We start from the raw sequence: 19,228 nt of genomic DNA, 5'->3' as shown, positions 1-19,228 counted from the left end.
TAGTGAAGCCTCTCTCACAGTGAGAACACCTGTAAGACTTTCACCAGTGTGGGTTTTTCAGTGGGCACTGAAGTAGGAGCTATTGTTGAAGCTTTTCCCACACTCTGCACACTTGTATGGGACTGATTTTCAATGTGAAAATAAAATATAAAAACTATTCTTGGAGTTATTTCTAAACAGAGCATTAGAATAGCCTGAATCATCAGCATTATCTTTCAGAAAAATCAGATTCATCAAATAGATCTTTGGCCTACAACTGTTAGAGAATGATGTTAACATCATATGTAAGAATGCTACATTTTCTAGGATTTGACATTTTCAGGGATCGAGAATTACTGTATTTTGTAAAAGGAAATACCACTACTAAATGCTGTAAATAGAATGATGTCCTTTGCTTCCAAATTTGATATACTAGAGCAATGTGAAAATAATAAAAGCAAGATGACCAGGAGCAGTGGCTCACACCTGTAATCCCAGCACTTTGAGAGGCTGAGACAGGAGGATCACTTGAGGCCAGTTCAAGACCAGCCATGTCAACATGGCAAACCCCGTTAGTCGGTCATGGTGGTGCAGGCCTGTAGTCATAGCTACTTGGGAGGCTGAGGCATGAGAATTGCTTGAACCTGGGATGCAGAGGGCACAGTGACCTGAGATTGCACCACTGCACTCCAGTCTGGGCAAAGAGAGAGACCCTGTCTCAAAAAATAAATAAATAAATAAAATAATAAAAGCAAGATATTTTGTGGCAAAGTTATCTCAAGGTAAACACTGCAGCTGCAAGCACTGCTGGCAAGTATTCTTGGGGCAAATGCTTAACTTTTCAAAAAGCTCAAAGGACCATGATGCTTGTTTTTCACCATACCTTAGACAACTTCCTGCTACCTTGTGTGCACCAGCCAACAACCGTAGAGAAATGTACCTATCTTCTACCACTTTTTATCCATGGCGATTTCATAAAAGTTTAAGTATCTGTGACTCACCATAGATGAATTTTAACTTTGGTTCTAGCTAGTGCTTCTCGTTCCCATCCTTCCTTTCATCTACCATTCTCATCTACCAAACTCTTCAGGAGTCAGAATCTCCTGATGAACCTTGTTTTTCCCTTCCTTCTGTGATCTTCACTCTCATGATGGCACAAATCCTTCCCAACCCAATTCATTTCCTCTTTTCCCTATTTCCTACCCCTATTCCTTCTCTGCATGTCCTACTTCCCTGAAGCAGACTCTACACTTATATATATGTCATTTTCAGGACCCTGCAGGCTTCTGCATGAGTATAGTTTCTAATGGAGAAAATTACAACCAAAGGCCAAGGAAGTGGAGGGAGAAACAACTTTATTTTCATCAGAAATTAGTAATGTTTATAAATTTGTTTATAGTCATTTATAAATTATTATCAGAAATAGTGATGTCTATAAACCACTTTAAGAGACAATCAGGAACTATGATGAAGGCGATAATAAAAGGATAAGTCTTATAAAAAATTAACCTGGATGTTATGCTTGCTCTAAGGTTAAGTCACTTAGTGAAACAGATTCAGTATTATCCAGTGGTTTAACCTTCCTTCTTTTTATTCCCTTTTTGGTGGTGGCTGGGTTACAAAGAGTAGTGTCTTCTTCCCTGAAGTTAGTACTAGTATGGCAGGTGCCTAGAGGTCAATTATTGGTTTAAAAGAGATTCAGTCTCTTAATTTCTACATGTGCTTCCCAGGAAAGGGGACACTTTCTTTCTCAGCCCTGTGTGAGGACTACGTTAGCCCAGAACGTGTTCTCAGATCACTGGGTGCCCATTCTCAGTTCTAGGAACAGGAAGACCCTGGTTTCCTGGCAGAATTTATGGACCCTACAGCTGTCTCTCCATCAAACTTTAAGCCACAGTAAAATAGGACTCTGGAGTCACAGGCACACCCAGGAGACGTCAGCATCCTTATGCTGATTCCTGGTCCTAGACATGGGTCTTAAGATCCAGTAGTCAGTAGGTCTGTTGCCAAGTCACGGACTGGCTAGATCTCTCCACAACAGAAGAAAGCTCTAAGGAACACCTACATGCTGACCTGAGGAACTAATCTGATAGTTTTCCTACACACTCATAACACATCTCTTCCTTCCTGTGATGAGAGTAGTACTTTCGTGTGTACTGTCTGATGATGGGTGAGGGCAGAATTCTTAGTGAAGCCTCTCTCACAGTGAGAACACCTGTAAGGCTTTTCACCAGTGTGGGTTTTTCGGTGGGCACTGAAGTGGGAGCTATTGTTGAAGCTTTTCCCACACTCTGCACACTTTTATGGGCTCTCCCCAGTGTGGATGCGCCGGTGAGCACTGAACTGGGAACTATTGTTGAATCTCTTTCCACAGACAATGCACTGGTAAGGCTTCTCCCCAGTATGGATCCTCTGGTGGACAATGAGGCTGGAGCTCTGGTTGAAGCTTTTCCCACACTGCCCACACTGGTAGGGTCTCTCCCCTGTGTGAGTTCGTAGGTGGGCAGTGAGGTTGGAGCGCTCACTAAAGCCTTTCCCGCACTCACTACACTTGTGAGGCTTCTCGCCTGTGTGGATTCTCTGATGCCGAACAAGATAAGAACTTCGGCTAAAGGTTTTCCCACATTGTGGACACTGAGATACTTTTTCCAGTTCGAGTGCTGGCTTGTGGGGAGAGTGCACACTCTGAGAGCAGTTTTTCCCACAGAGGATATGTGTACAGGCTTTGTCCCTGGCACAAAAACTCTGGTGACTCATCTTCTCCTGGGATGGGGTTTTCTCCTCACTCTCCTCTGGAGAATTTCTACATTGCCTTCTTGATGTTGACTCACTCTCCAAGCCTTTTTGTAGCTCAGAGTGCCAAAAAACTCCTCTGGACTTTCTCTGTAAAGCTTTGTTTATTTCTACTTCCTCTGAATCATCCCATTTTAGATTTTCTTTTTTAATCTCATTCTTGATCTCAAAACCTGGAAAAAAAACCCCACAGAAATACAATGGACTATAGAGAAGGAAAACAATGGAATGCAAAGTTATAACTACACTATGTAGAAAAAATATCTAATTGAAATTCTTCATGTGATTAAGTCTCCTGCTAATTAACAGCTTTTTATTTTCTAATTGTAATATTTTTAAGCTCCAAATTATTACAGAAAAATTATGCCCTAAACTCCAACTTTTCTCTTATCTTTTTTCGGATGTTCTGACACAATGACAGACTGAGGCAAGACGTCAAGCTCTATGTCATCTGCCAGTCTGTTTATAGGTGTACCCTCAATTCTTGAATGTTCTAACTTCTGGCAGCAGAACAACAAAAGGCAACCCTGGTCTTGGCCAGCTCAAACAGGAAGAAAGCCAGGTGCTAAGTACCCAGCCAGCACAGGCTCTGGCTGTGAAAGGCAAGGCCACGTTACAGGAAGAGGGAGAAAATAGGTCTGGAGGCCTAACCAGCAGTTTGACAATGCAAAGTAATGAAACTCCATGGGAAAAGATGACATGAACTTAGTGAAAGAGGTTGGCAAATGCAAAATCAGGGCTCTAAAATGCAAGGGGAATAATCTTTAAACTCCATGAAAACCAAAACTCCTGGCTTGGATAGGGTGACACATCAAGATGATGATGATGCCAGGATCAGTGACAGCTCCCACTCAACTGCTAGACTAATGGCCTCTAAAGTGGACTTTGCCATCCTTTGACTATCAGAGCTAAGGGAGTCTTACCAAGTCTGTTTGGGAACAGCACTGACAGGTCAAGTTTCCTGACTTCCTGGCCAGGATTCCTGAAGTCCTTTTCATCCCCGTCTGTACCATCCACAGTGCCATCTTTTACCTCCGTGGGCTCCCCGTTCTGGTGATTCAGCTCTCCCGCCTCAATATCACTTCCTTCTTGGCCAGGAACAGCATCACTTGCCATAGGAGGTGCAGAGGCCCAGGAGCTTGAAAGAGCATCCATTTCCTCATAAAAGATACAAGGCTCAGGCACACGGCCTCTCCTCACTTTGCGGTAACTCAACTGTAGGCTTTTGAACTTGGTGCGACACTGTTCTGGGGTCCGCTGAAAACCCTGATCCCAGAGTTGTTCCGCCATGGCCCTGTAGATCTGGCTGTTCTGCTGACAGGTCTGGAGTTTTCCATAAAATTGAGAACTACTAAGAATAGCCAGGAGCGTCTTGGTCTCTTCATAGCCCCAGGGCACACCTGTTGCTGGGGGAAAAAGAATAGGTCAATCAGATCTGTCAATTAGATCATGGAGGACTGTACATACTGCAGTGTGAGGTTTTAGCAGCTTAAAAAGTTACATCCTAGGCCGGGTGCGGTGGCTCACACCTGTAATCCCTGCACTTTGGGAGGCCAAGGCGGGTGGATCACAAGGTCAAGACATCGAGATCATCCTGGCCAGCATGATGAAACCCCGTCTCTACTAAAAATACAAAAAAAATTAGCTGGGTGTTGTGCCATGTGCCTGTAGTCCCAGCTACTCAGGAGGCTGAGGAAGAATAATCACCTGAACCCAGGAGGCAGAGGTTACAGTGAGCTGTGATTGTGCCACTGCACTCCAGCCTGACGACAGAGCAAGACTCCATCTCACACACACAAAAAAGTTACATCCTGGTTTCTCAAACTGTGCCACAACTGGCTATTGTTATTTCTAGGAAGAAATCTCACTGTGGCCTTTTGTCTAAAACATGAAAACTTTTAGTATAATACAAAAGACATTCCCTCCACCGAGAAGGACTTGTAGGGTTATTTACTCAAGCTGCCTTTTAAATTTGTCTTTAATTATCCTCAATCCTACTCACTTCTCCTGGAGAGATGGCTGGCAATAAGGGTTGCCCGCCTTGACATTTGTGGGACTTTATGAGGGTGGCCACATAAGAGGACACAGCAAACAGGTGACGCTCGAGTAAAGCAAAGATTCAGGGGACAGAGGAGCTGGTTGTAAGGATATATCTGTCTGTTCCCTCCCTGATACAGGAATACCTCCTCATCTGGCCCATCTCTATCTGTTTATATCTCCTGTCATCCTTGTAGATACAAGAAAATGGCAGCAGTTAACACAGCAAGGTAAGAATAAGCAGTAAACATCTGAGAAGAGCAGTTCAGGATGACTGGCTACTCAAGAACCCTCACCACACACTCCTGCTGCTCATCTGGGCCAGTTGATGAGGACTGATTTGACTAGAGCTGTCCCAGCAAGTGCGTTCCAACATCTGGTTGTGATGCTCTGAAGGGCACCAGCCTCTTCTTGTCACCCCCTCTGCTCCACACTGAGCCACCGTCACCTCATGCCTGGATCACTGCCATAGCCTATCTGGTCTTCTTGCTTCCACTCTGGACCTTTTACAGTCAACTTTCAACCCAGCAGCCAGAGGGAGTCCGCTCCTTTGTTATTCAATTTAACTAACAGTGCCTACAATGCCAGTTTCTAAGAAATATAAATATTACATGAACCCTGCCTTCAAGGAGGTCACAGTCCTGTAGAAGTCTCTCTAGCAAAAAGAGACATGAATAAATGTTTACATAGAGTTAAGTGCCAAATAAAGTGAAATACTCAAAGTGGTCCTTTTAAAACTATTACTCCTCTGCCCAGAACCACACGAGACTCCCCCATTTCACTCAGAATAAAAAAGTCCCTCATGTAGGGCCTCACGATCCTGTATTAGTACTTCTCAAATTATCTATGAATGACAGGAGTCTTGTGCTTATTTCTTTTGTAAAATACAATAAAAATACAACTGAAAAGTGCAGCAATGTTAAATTGTTATAAAAGTTTCTAATTGCTCCCTCTCAGTCTCAGCTGGCAGCACTCATTTGCGCTGGCTTTCTGAGCTCGTTTTCTCATTACTGATGGGTGCACTCTGTGCCAGTGAACTGGCATGCCCACCTCGCTCCAGGCCGTCATTGCGTCTGTCTTACACTCTTCCTCCATGCGGGATATGGCTGCATGGCTCATCCCTCCTCCTTTGGTAAGTCTTTTCAAATGTCATTTTCTCAGTGAGAGTGACCCTGAGGACCCAAACTGAAAACTGCAAACCAGCCTCTGCCCTGGCACTCCCATCACTCTGCTGTTTCTCTCCCATCGTGCTTATCGCCCTCTAACATCTTCTACCGCTTACTGATTATGCTATGGTCTGTCTCTTCCCACAGGGCAGGAATCTTTATCTGTTTGTTCACTGTTGTATACCTAACGACCTAGAACTAGGTCTGAGATACTATAGGCACTAAGTTAATATTTGTGGAAAGAATGACTTGTCCTTCCACATTCTGTCTCAACTCTTACCTCTAATTTTAAAGGATCCTGAATGGTTGACAAGAAACCAAAAGTGTGTGGGGAATACAAGCCCTCATTCGATAAGCCTAATGTTGTAGAAATTAAAATTACAGGTACCATTACATGAAATATTCAGAATAGTGCAATCCATAGAGATAGAATGAAGACTGGTGTCTCTCAGGGACTTGGAGGGGCAGGACGGGGAGAAACTGCTGGATGGTTGTGGGGTCGTACTTTGGAGTGATGGAAAGGTTCTGGAACTGGATGTAGCAGTAATTACACAACACTCTGAATGTGCTAGATGCCAAAGAATTGTTCACTTTACAGTGGTTAATTTTATGTCATGTGAATTTCACCTAATACATTAAAAATCACAAATACAAAAATATTTATATATCACTTTACTGTATTATCCATATATATTTAGTAATACAAAGCTCAAAAAGACACTATACTTTCCTGCAACTGGACAAAGATAAGGTGCAGGAGAAGCCTGAAGAAGCAGCAAGAAATGGCATATGCCGAAGCCAGGAAACTGGGAGTTCCTGGCAAAGGAGGGGAGGGATGGCAGGGGCAGAGCAGGGAAAAACCACACACCACCGGGGAGGACAACATTGTAGAGTGAGGCAGGGGCAGTGTCACAGGGCCTGCGTTCACGGCCTTGTGTAGTCCCTCCCACCCTGGGTTTGGCCAGGAGAACCCTGCATGTGAAGCAGCAGAGGAGACATCTAGGCCCAGTGAGCTGCAGAGTGTCTGTCTCTGAATCTGGATGGTCAGGGAGGCTGCTCTGAGGAAGAGGCATTTGGCCCAGATGGGACAGAAATGATTTGAGAAAGGCAAGAGAGCGGTCTGTTTGGCAGAACCTTCCCCAAGTGTCCTGAGATGCTGGGAAAGGGCCTGGAAGGCCTGGGCATAGTAGACTGTCCTAGTTGGGTGGTTTTATTTGTTAATCTCCTCTGCCACTGGAGAAACTCGGGCGTGACTACTGCTACCTGTGTGCATGAGCACACGTTCAGTATGAGCACATACTGTGCTCCTGTTGGCCACCTGTCTGGCTCCAGCTCCGGCCTGCTTGTTCTGACTCTGTCTCGCTATCACTTTTTGCTTCTCCACTCCCTCACCCTTCATCTCCCATGTTCTTGACTGCCTGTCACACATGCTACCCCTTTCTTTTAATTTCTGCCTGTGTCTCTCTTGCCTGCTCTGGTTCCCCATTTACTTCCTCCTTTCCCTCCACCCAACAGTCTCCCCACTCCCTCTGTCTCCCTTCCTCTGAAGTCCTTTCAGCTTCTCTGAACAACTGAACATATCCACCTGGACCTGGAAGGAAGATGGATCCTTACCCAGCGAGATGTGTCTGTTCTTCCTCTGCGTGGCACCCCTGTAGAGGGCCTTTCTTGCAGGGCCTGGGCATGTCCATTCTTGCTGACAGAGGGATACAGCTCTGTTGTGGCACGTGGCTGGTCCCTGTAACAACACTGGAGCTGGCTACCAGTAAAATAGCACCACTCTAGCCTGGGGTGAGGGGCAGAGACAGGATCACAGTTGTCAGTTCAGGGGCAAGGCAAAGGCAGGGGAGGTCAGCCCCCCGTGGGACAGGTTCTGAGCCATGTGATGATGTCAGAGTGGACAGAATCAAAATAACCCGAGAAGCCCTGTGGACCACACAGAATCCTTCTCATGTCTCTGGAAATGAGGGTTTTGGGGTGAGAGTGGGTATTTAGGAGACAGAAGGCATCAACCACAGCTCACCTGGGACCCAGCTGTCCAGACCACAGCACCTGTCTCCTGGTCGTGGAGACCTGTGTTTTGGGGCAGGTTCCTGGGAGCCTGAGGAGCAAGCCAGGCTGGGGGGAAAAACAGCCGCTATTAGATGGCGGCTTCCACACAACAGCACAAAGCAGAAGCTCTCAAAGTGGGCTCCTGGGCCAGCCGCATCAGCAGCCCCTGGCAACCCATCAGAAATACAAATTCTGGGGCCTCACCTCAGATCTAAATCAGAAATTCTGAAGGTGGGGCCTGGGACTCTCCCACCCTGGATGAGTCTGAGGCAAACTCAAGTTTGAGAACCACTGCCAGAGCCTACGGCCTCTGTGAGTTGAGAAGTTCCTTTCAAGAGATTCCTCTTGGCATAAAAGCTTTAATTTTTTTTTCCATTTTAAAGAAAAATATACATGTCAGGGAAAAAAAGAGAATCATAGTGGGAAAACAAAAATATCTCCATAGCCCTGCCACCCAAAGATAACCACAGTACTCTTTTTTTTTTTTTTTTTTGACGGAGTCTTGCTCTGTCACCCAGGCTGGAGTGCAGTGGCTCAATCTGGGCTCACTGCAAGCTCCGCCTCCCGGGTTCATGCCATTCTCCTGCCTCAGCCTCCGAGTAGCTGGGACTACAGGCGCCGGGCTAATTTTTGTGTATTTTTAGTAGAGACGGGGTTTCATTGTGTTAGCCAGGTTGGTCTCAATCTCCTGACCTCGTGATCCACCCACCTCAGCCTCCCAAAGTGCTGGGATTACAGGTGTGAGCCACCACGCCTGGCCAACCACAGTACTCTTTAAAATACCACAGTAACAGAAACCTTTTATATTTTTCAGACCAAGATAATACATTTTTTCTCAAGTCTCCAACTTCAAGAATTGTACAAATATGACTGTGACATTGCTTAAAAATATAGGAAAAAATTTTAAAACACTGTACAATCCCAGCACTTTGGGAGGCCGAGGCAGGCAGATCACGAGGTCAGGAGATCGAGACCATCCTGGTTAACATGGTGAAACCCCATCTCTACTAAAAATACAAAAAATTAGCCGGGTGTGGTGGCGGGCGCCTGTGGTCCCAGCTACTCAGGAGGCTGAGACAGGAGAATGGCATGAACCCGGGAGGCAGAGCTTGCAGTGAGTCGAGATCGCGCCACTGCGCTCCAGCCTGGGCAACAGAGCAAGACTCTGTGTCCAAAAAAAAAAAAAAAATTGTACCAATAAAATGAATCATGTTTACTACTTCTTAATGGCAACTCAGAGGTATGTGACCCCTGGGGAGGTAACAACACTCCAGATCTGTGAGTGGCCCATGGGCCTGGGAAGCAGAGGGAGCCTAGCCTGGAAGGCAGCGAGTCCTGCTTTTTACTCACAGCCCCTGCTGTCCCAAAGCCTTGGAAAACATACACAGAGAACACAGGTGTTCCCAAGGATTAAAAGGAAATAAATGCTAAGTGGCAAAGTTTATCAAGATGTTAACAAGAGTATTACTTTGCTTAAAAAAAACTTAAATCAGCCAGGCACGGTGGCTCACGCCAGTAATCCCAGCAGTTTGGGAGGCCGAGGTGGGCGGATCACCTGAGGTCAGGAGTTTGAGACCAGCCTGTCCAACATAGCGAAACCCTCTCTCTACTAAAAATACAAAAAATTAGCCGGGCATGGTGGCAGGAGTAGGTAATCCCAGCTACTCGGGAGGCTGAGGCAAGAGAATCACTTGAACCCCGGAGGCAGAAGTTGCAGTGAGCTGAGATCATGCCATTACACTCCAGCCTGGGCAACAAGAGCGAAACTCCATCTCAAAAATAAAATAAAATAAAATCTCTGAGACAATTTTCTACTTTATCAACACAGTTTGCCAACTTAAACATCATCAAGACACAGTGTTTTTCAGGCTGGTTGTGGTGGCACATGTCTGTTTTCCAGCACTCTGGGAGGCTGAGGCAGGAGGACTGCTTGAACCCAGCAGTTTGAGGCAGGAGTGAACCATGATGGCACCACTGCACTCCAGCCTGGGCGACAGTGCAAGACCCTGTCTCTTAAAAAAAACTTACCTAGCAACCTGTAATGGCAGCTTTCAATTAAACAGAAAAGGCAGCAAGTATCTAGCCAAATTACTTCATGGAAAAAGACTTATAAAAATATAGACCCTTGGTATATCCACGCAATGGAATATTATTCAGCCATCAAAAGAAACAAAGTACTGACATGCTCAAAACATGAAAAGTGACAAGGCAGACACAAAAGGTCACATAATACATGTGATTCGACTTATATGAAATGTCCAGAACACATAAATCCATGGAGACAGAATGGGGAGCAATTGTTTAATGGGTACAGGATTTCCTTTTCGGGATGATAAAAATGTTTTGACACTAGATAGAGGTGATGGCTGCATAACACTGTGAATGTACTAAGCATAACTGAATTGTTCACTTTGAAATGGTTAATTTTATGTTATGTGACATTCCCTCAATTAAAACAATTTTTTTTTGGTAGAGACAAGATCTTGTTATGTTGCCCAGGCTGGTCTTGAACTCCTAGGCTCAAGCTGCCTCCTGCTCCAGCCTTCCAAAGTGCTGAGGTTACAGGCATGAGCCAGCGTATCCAGCTAAGATAATTTTTTTAGTTAAAGTTTTCTAAGGCCGGGCATGGTGGCTCATGCCTGTAATCCCAGCACTTTGGGAAGCTGAGGGAGGTGGATCACGAGGTCAGGAGATCGAGACTATCCTAGCTAACACAATGAAACCCTGTCTCTACTAAAAATACAAAAAATTAGCCGGGCATGGTGGCGGGCGCCTGTAGTCCCAGCTACTCGGGAGGCTGAGGCAGGAGAATGGGGTGAACCTGGGAGGCGGAGCTTGCAGTGAGCCGAGATCGTGCCACTGCACTCCACCTTCGGCAACGGAGCAAGACTCCATCTTAAAAAACAAAAAAAGTTTTCTAAAAAAATTAAGACAAGTAAAAACAAAAAATAGAGCTCTGGAAGAAAGGCAAAAATAATAAAAATATATTCTGGAAAAGATTAAGTTGGATGGGGAAGGGGATTTAATGTCTTCAAGTATATGAAGAACTGCTGTGCAGAAGGTGAAGGTAACATGTTCACCTTTAAGGACGCCTGATTCTTTAGTAACAGAACTGTAATAAAAAAGAATTATGCTAACACATAAAGAATCTCTGTTCCTACTTTAAGTGCTATTACTCTCAACTGAAATTTGTAATCTTGCTTTTGGATATGGATATATTTCTCTTTTTTTTTATTTTGAGGCAGCCCAGGCTGGAATACAATGGCGTGATCTTGGCTCACTGCAACTTCCACCACCTGGGTTCAAGCGATTCTCCTGCTTCAGCCTTCCAAGTAGCTGGGATTACCATGCCCGGCTAATTTTTTGTATTTTTAGTAGAAAGTGGGTTTCACAGTGTTAGCAAGACTGGTCTCAAACTCCTGACCTCAGGTGATCTGCCTGTCTGATCTTCCAAGGTGCTGGGTTTACAGACATGAGCCACCGCGCCTGGCCGGTTTTTGGATATATTTCAAAGGCATTTAGTCTGGAACCCTTAAGTGGACCCAGTTCAGACCTTTGTTTCCAGTAAATGATTGTTCCTCACCTGCCTCAGGTGAGGACAGAGGCTTCTGCTTACCTTCTGACTGTTCCCCTGGTCTTTGGTGTGAGCTCTGTGATCCCTTTAAAGTCGGCTCCTCTGGCTGAACCTCCTGTTTCCATTGGGATCTCAGTGATTCTCTGGTTGTTCCCAAAGGGGCCATCTCCTCCATGAGTACTTTCAAGTCCTTCTCAGAATCTGGGACCTGAGAACAGACCCCATCATCCATCACTACAAATTCCTGCCTAAGCTGGACTTTACAACTCCTAGGAGTGGCATTAAAAAATAATGTGTAACATAAGGAAGCAAAAGAGAAACATCTAGGAGCCACTGTATTGCTGTTGTAATAAAATAAAAATTAATAGAATTAGGTCTTTGAGGGTGCAGTGGTTCACGCCTGTAATCCCAGCACTTTGGGAGGCCAAGGCAGGTGGATCATGTGAGGTCAGGAGTTCAAGACCAGCCTGGCAACACGGTGAAACCCCATCTCTACTAAAAACACAAACATTAGCTGGTGTAGTGGTGTGAGCCTGTAACCCCAGCTACTTGGGAGGCTGAGGCAGGAGAATCACTTGAACCCAGGAGGCGGAGGTTGCAGTGATCCAAGATCACGCCACAACACAGCAAGACTCTGTCTCAAAAAAAAAAAAAAAAAAGTCTTTGAAGTGGTTAACATTATTTATAAGACAGCACCTAGCATAGAGCCTGACACACCAGAACTGTTAAAAACTGGTATATATTTGTTAGAAGAGAGAATGTCAGCTTTCACTTGAGCATGCCCCCATGACTTCCGCACTAGGCCATTTCCACCCAAATCCAATATCAGTTCTGTCTTCAAAAGAGACCTCCTTTGGTCCTCTCTCTCCACCTCCCAGCTCCATCAGGGTCCAGGACACTATCTGCTGTCTGTATCCTCTCTACTGTTGGACCCTCCAATCCATTCTCTCTACGTGGAATTCAGTGTGATCTTTTTAAAATCTAGACTCCTATCCCTCCATAGTAACAACACTCTTCAGTGACTTCCCACTGCACACAGAACAAAATCCAAACTCCTCTTCACAGCCTAAAAGGCCCAGCATGATTCTGCCCTGCTTCCTCCCTTTCTCTCACAGCACTCTTCCCCAGTTTCTCTACTCCAGCCACAAGCCCTCCCTTCCTCTCAAACCTGCCCAGTCCTTTACCACCTTAGGCTCTTGGTATGTGCTGTCCCCTCTGTCTGGAGTACTCTCCTCCCAACTCTTGGGACAACTGGTTCCTTCTCCTTCAGTGTCACCTCAGAGAGGCCCTGCCTCACCACCTATCTCCCAACACTCCAGTTATCACATCACTCTGCTCATTTCCTTCCATGCACTCATCTGAAACGATCTTTATGGTTTACTTCTGATTTATGATTGTCTGTTTCCCCCATGGACTGCGGGCTCCAACAGACCAGGAGCCATGCCTGTCCTGTTCACTGTAAAATCCCCAATATCACAGTCACTTAAAATCAACTTCTGTCTTTCAGAGCCATCTTCATTCCTTAAGTCCCATGCTTATAACAAAGACCCTTAAAGGGAATGAGGAGAGGTACTGAGAGGTAAGTGGGGTCCTAAGAAATTATGTCAACGTCTATTACTACTACCCACCTCCACTTCTTGCTCTCTCCTTCACTTTCATGATAGGTGATATGGTTTTGCTGTGTCCCCACCCAAAGCTCATCTTCAATTGTAGATCCCATAATCCCCATGTGTCACTGGAGGGACCTGGTGGGAGGTAATTGAATCATGAGGGCAGTTTCCCCCATGCTACTCTAGTGATAGTAAGTTCTCACGAGATCCGATGGTTTCATAAAGGACTTTACCCTTCACTCAGTTCTCATTCTTCTCTTTCCTGCTGCCATGTGAAGAAGGATGTGTTTGCTTCCCCTTCTGCCATGATTGTGTTTCCTGAGGCCTCCCCAGCCATGCAGACCTGTGAGTCACTTAAACCTCTTCTCTTTATAAATTATCCAGTCTCAGGTATGTCCTTATAGCAGTGTGAGAACAGACTAATACAATAGGTTTCAAATAGCTGTTTAACCTATACACTCCTGCACTGTTTTATTTTATATTAAGAGTGTGGGCCGGGCACAGTGGCTCACACGTGTATTCCCAACACTTTGGGAGCCTGAGCTCAGAAGGTCAAGACCAGCCTGAGCAACATGGCAAAACCTCATCTGTAATAAAAAAAATTAGTTGGGCATGGTGGTGTGCACCTGTAGTCCCAGCTACTTGGGGGGCTGATGCAAGAGGATCACTTGAACCCAGGAGGTTGAGGCTGCAGTGAGCCACATTCATGCCACTGCACTCTAGCCTAAGTGACAGACCAAGACCCTATCAAAAATAAAATAAAATAAAGTGTGATTCTGAGATGGTTAAGGATAAGAAGAGGAGAGAGCATCAGAGTGATGGAAGGGGACCTGGGCTAGGATGACTATTGGCATACTGGCATTCCCACTCTTATTTATAATAGTTCAATTCTCCAAGCTCTACCTTCATACAAGTGCTACTGCACCTCTCCATTCAATCTTTCTTATGAGTAAGAGTCCCAGTCCCACAGACTTCAGACTGATTTCCTCAACTTTTTCCCTGATGCATCACCACCAAGCTGCTCTTCCCGTCTCTAAATTAAGTCAAAAGTACTAACTCCTCAATCCTACCAAATTTCATCTACATCCACCTTCACCCATTCCTCTTCCCACAGGCCGTGCACATCCCTACCTCCTCACTGGGAAACACAAGCATATCTGCTGCCTAGGTCCTTCCCATTCCAGCCATGCAGACTGGCACCCAGCGAGCTGCTTCCTGCTCTGATCACAGACCCACTCAGGCTGACCAACGTTCCTCTGACCTGTGCCCTCCATTACTCTAGGCCTCTCCCAGACTTACCCGATTTCAGTTGCACCAACTCTTCCACAACCAAAGCTGGCGTGTTACTTTTCTCTTCCTGTGCCTTTCCCACCTCCTTGCTCCCAGAAGATACAAGCTGGTTATACTGATCAGATCTCACACCTAGTCCTGACCGTAAGAGGATATTTTATAAATCCATCAGTGTCCCAAACTGAACACTTAATCCCGGCAGCAAGAACCAGGGCAAGGCCTGGCTCTAACATAATTTTGTTGAGTGTACGACGCATGGCACTCTGCCCTCAAAGAAGCTCCTAGCAAGAAACTAGATTTTCGTTCACCAGCATCTCTAGTTTTCCTCCATCCCCTGAGTGACAGATAGTTGTCCTTTCCCTGGCCTTGTTTTGGAGAATTTTTCTGAGTGTTTTTACCACTTTAATTAAGGACTTCAAACATTACTAAATATATGAATGTCTAACAGCTGTATCCACAGATGAGAAATTCTTCCCGTACTATAAGGGCATAGGACCAACCCAAGATAGCCAAGACCTTCTGTGGGCAGCAGAGGGCTACTGTGTGTTTCTCAACCAAGCACCTCTCCAGTAACTGGATTCCTCAACTTCTTCATAACCCAAACCACAAAGTTCTGACTTCCTTTTCTCACCTGTTGTCCAGCTCTCTGTACATCCTCAACCAGAGCCACAGCTTCCTCCCCGTTTTCTGGATGCTGCTCCCTCACCCAGGTCTGGATCTCCTCTGGCAAGATAGTCAGAAACTGCTCCAAAACCAGCAGCTCCAGGATTTCCTCTTTCGAGTGCGTCTTTGGCTTCAGCCACTGACAACAGAGTTCCCAGAGTTTGCTAAAAGCTTCATGGGGGCCAGTTACTTCCTGGTAGCAAAACTGCCTGAAGCGCTGACGGGAGGTCTCTGAGTCAGGGCTATTACCCTGGAGGGCTGATTTCTGGCCCTGTGTGGGTTCCTTGTTTGAGGATCGATGTGCCTCAGGACTCTTTGCTGCAGCCATCATTTGCTTCAACGAACTGGCTGACTCTGGTTGCCACTTCTACCCTGGAGATCAGAGTCCATCTCTTCCCACATCACTGGGAAGCCATGTTCTCCTGCAAGGAATGTCTTTCTGTAATCCGTGGGACAGGAGAGTGTCAGACATGTACAGAGACTCACAGCTGAAAATAAGGGCTCAACTTTGAAGGATGTCTGAAGAGGATGGAAAAAGACAATATAAACCTATCACATTCCTTCACTCTGCTTCTTGTGATTTACTTTCTATCCCTTTTCTTTACTCCCTCCACAAATCTACACCAATGATCCAAAACACTAGAAATATTGAAACTGTCTTTGCAAAAACTGTTCACAGTGAGAAGATTATGACACTAAAAGAGATAGGATCTAACCAACTCCATCTTGCTTTTAACCTCCAAACTGCCCTTGGTCATTCCTGGGCGTGAGCCAAGCTAGCTTTGGGTGAAATTTAGTTTATAGTTTGAATGATAATAACCCTTCCCCAAACTAAACTCCTTTGTAAAACTAATTAAAGACCACCAGGTTAGGAGGATGAGAGGGGCCTGAATTCTGCTAAGATGTAGGCATAATGAAATGATTATCCAGAGGTCACAAGATTTGCAACTTCCCCAATTAAATAACATCACTATTGTAGAACCCAAGACTGGCCTTTTGAGATGTCTTTTCAGGCCTCTGCTTTCTGACAACCAGATGGCTCCACCCAGACTAGGGACTCCTCTGTGGCTCCCACCCAAAATCGCACTCAGCACACAGGAGCCATTTTCCACAGCCCTATGAGTGCGTCCCCAACCAGTCAGCATACCCCGTTCCCTACCCAACTGCCTGCCAAAGCCCTAGCCTCTGAATTTCTGGGGAGGCTGACTTGAGTAATAAAACTTGTCTCCCATTTAGCTGGTTCTATGCTTATTAAATTCTTTCTCTATTGCAATTCCCCTGTCTTGACAAATTGGCTTTATCTAGGCAGTGGGCAAGATGAAACCACTGGGCAGTTACAGTACCAAAAAATAGTTTTCTCCCAGCCAAGATTCTGTGTCTGCTAACAAGTTACTCAAACTTCTTGACGATGTAGTTCACCTGTTCCTTCCCTTCTTCCCTCACATACCTAAGTCTTTTTTCCTGTCCTTCCCTATCCTCAAGAAGCCTGGACTCATGTTCCCAATTGCTACCCTCTCCTCGGGAGCACTAGTGTGTATGTGCTTCTTAATTAATTTCTTCATCACTATTATTCCACACACACACAACGTGGATAAGTGACTGTTTGGGTTTGCTGTATGTTTTTATTTTCCAGCATTCCTTTCCCACTTCTAGTAGCAGCATCTTCTTCCTTTGTGAAAAAGTCCCTCTCAACCGGGCGTGGTGGCTCATGCCTGTAATCCCAACTCTTTGAGAGACTGAGGTGGGTGAATCACAAGGTCAGGAGATCTAGACCATTCTGGCTAACAAGATGAAACTCCGTCTCTACTAAAAATACAAAAAAATTAGCTGGGCATGGTGGCACACACCTGTAGTCCCAGCTACTCAGGAGGCTGAGGCAGAAGTGCTTGAACCCGGGAGGCAGACGTTGCAGTGAGCCGAGATCTCGCCATTGCACTCCAGCCTGGGCAACGAGCGAGACTGTCGAAAGAAAGAAAAGAAAAGAGAAAGAAAAGAAAGAAAGATTGGTTCTAGTGGGGATATTAATTACAATACCTGCCTCCCCAGAAGTGGGCATATGACACACAGCTAGGCCTATTAAAATTCTTTTCTCAAATTTTACGTGAGAAGTAGGGAAAGCTCTTAATTTTCTGGGAATTGCTAAATTGGGCAAATGTAAGACCACAGTTGTTTGCAACTATGTCCCACTCTCTACTCCACTCTTCCATCACAGGAGCCTGTTCACAAGAGGACAATATACTCGAGTCTTGAAAACATGTTTGGATCTCCAAGGCCAGTTTATGCAAGGCAATATTTTATTTTTTTTGAGAGTTAATTTTAAAAAGTTTTATATAATTTAAAATTAAACAATAACTTTTAAAAATTATTTACTTATTTTTTTTTATCAAACTCTTGAACTCAAGCAATCCTCCCACTTCAACCTCCCAAAGTGTTAGGATTACAAGCATAAGCCACCATGCCCGACCTTAAAAATAATTTTAAATAGAGGCTAACTTTTGTATTTTTTGTAGAGATGAGTCTTGAAAACATGTTTGGATCTCCAAGGCCAGTTTATGCAAGGCAATATTTTATTTTTTTAAGAGTTAATTTTAAAAAGTTTTATATAATAATTTAAAATTAAACAATAACTTTTTTAAATGATTTATTTATTTTTTTATCAAACTCCTGAACTCAAGCAATCCTTCCACTTCAACCTCCCAAAGTGTTAGGATTACAAGCATAAGCCACCATGCCCGACCTTAAAAATAATTTTAAATAGAGGCTAACTTTTGTATTTTTTGTAGAGATGGGGTTTCACTATGTTGCCCAGGCTGGTCTTATACTCCTGTGCTCAAATGATCCTCCCACCTTGGCCTCCCAAAGTGCTGGGATTACAGGTATATGAGCCACTGAACCAGTGAAGGCAGTCTTTTTTTCATTAGTTTGTGTTGGTTTTTAACTAATTAAAGCACAGATTAAAGCAGATCATAATTCACATTTTCTACAGGAGCTGATACACCCTCACCACGTGGTATTAAAATGGATCCAGCATGCACAACAATATGAATACACTCAGGACTACTGAGCTGTACACTTAAAAATGGTTAAGATGGTAAATGTTTTTTAAAAATTAAAGAAAATTTTTTATATTTTAAAAATGGATTTGGGTTCCCTTTTCTCAAAGAACTTGAACTGCCTTCACTTAAATTCTCTTTACATTTCAGTGCTTCTAGAGATAGAGAAATCAAGGGCATTATTATTGTTAGCACTGCTTTTTAGCCAAAAAGAAGCTGAGAGCGATGAAGTATCTTGCCTAAAGCATCACACAGCAGAGCTCTAGGCAGCAAGGCCAGGACTAGAACCTGCACCCCTTGCCTTCATTATGTTCATCCTGTACCTTACCTGGCTGAAGAATAATTTAATAAATGCTCTTCTAACTTCATGCAGAAGGCGGAACCTGCACCACTCTGGGCCCTTTTTGACCCCTTACATCCCACTCATCGTTAAATTTTAAAATGCTGTTCTCTGAAAATTTTACTTCACTCTAGCGATGGCCCAAACACTGGGGAAAAAATGCAGCATGAGGATGGGGAGCCAAGTGGATAGGTTTTTCACTTAGTAACTATTTATTGAGTACTCAGAACGCACTCGGTGCCAGGGTCAGGCACTGTGGATGAGTAGAGAGTGGGCGAGACAGGGACGAGATAAGCAGGGTCAAGGCCAGGGGGTCCCGGGGCGCCGGCGCTTAGGCTTGGGGTGATCCGCGCGGTGGGAGCGGGGCACGGTGACCGCGGCGCGTCTGGGGAAGCCCGGCCTGAGGGAGGCCGCCTGTCCCACGGAGACGCCCATCGGAGCCGGACCCAAACGCCTCGGAGAAGGCTCTCAGCGGGGAGGGACTCCTCGGCCGTCGCAGGGCCCAGCCGCTAGTCCCGCCGGCCTCAAGGAAGCGGAGGACTCACCGGATACCAGTACTCGGGACTCCACAAACTCCCTCAGCCTCCGGACCGGAAGTCAGGGGCGCGATTCGCTCTGCCCACTACGCACGCCCCTGCGCAGGCCCGCAAGTCGAGCTGCCGGACTGCAGC

At 45.3% G+C, this 19,228-nt stretch overlaps 1 protein-coding gene across 1 annotated transcript; it reads right to left on the bottom strand.

The window, feature by feature from the left end:
• Window positions 1-1,317: 1,317 nt before the first annotated feature.
• ZSCAN32 (zinc finger and SCAN domain containing 32) lies at window positions 1,318-19,223 on the bottom strand. Its single transcript, XM_010376055.2, has 7 exons — window positions 19,103-19,223; window positions 15,133-15,683; window positions 11,644-11,809; window positions 7,999-8,093; window positions 7,590-7,713; window positions 3,696-4,178; window positions 1,318-2,945 (listed from the first exon to the last, which is right to left on the bottom strand). The coding sequence occupies exons 2-7, from the start codon at window positions 15,493-15,495 to the stop codon at window positions 2,281-2,283; spliced, it is 1,896 nt and encodes a 631-aa protein (XP_010374357.2). The 5' UTR covers window positions 15,496-15,683; window positions 19,103-19,223; the 3' UTR covers window positions 1,318-2,280.
• Between the last annotated feature and the right edge of the window lie 5 nt (window positions 19,224-19,228).

Source organism: Rhinopithecus roxellana, chromosome 20 (assembly GCF_007565055.1).
Source record: "Rhinopithecus roxellana isolate Shanxi Qingling chromosome 20, ASM756505v1, whole genome shotgun sequence".
NCBI lineage: Eukaryota > Metazoa > Chordata > Mammalia > Primates > Cercopithecidae > Rhinopithecus > Rhinopithecus roxellana.
The sequence above is the reverse complement of the archived record's forward strand: the minus strand, read 5'-3'. Positions and strand labels throughout refer to the sequence as shown.

Bases quoted from the DNA above. Each gene is read 5' to 3' on its own strand.
- ZSCAN32 (XM_010376055.2), bottom strand. From the start codon at position 15,495: ATGATGGCTGCAGCAAAGAGTCCTGAGGCACATCGATCCTCAAACAAG. The intron at 7,714-7,998 runs GTGAGCTGTGGT...GTGTTGTTACAG, and splicing joins TCTGGACAGCTGGGTCCCAG to GGACCAGCCACGTGCCACAA. The intron at 2,946-3,695 runs GTAAGACTCCCT...TTTTTTTTCCAG, and splicing joins GCTGTTCCCAAACAGACTTG to GTTTTGAGATCAAGAATGAG.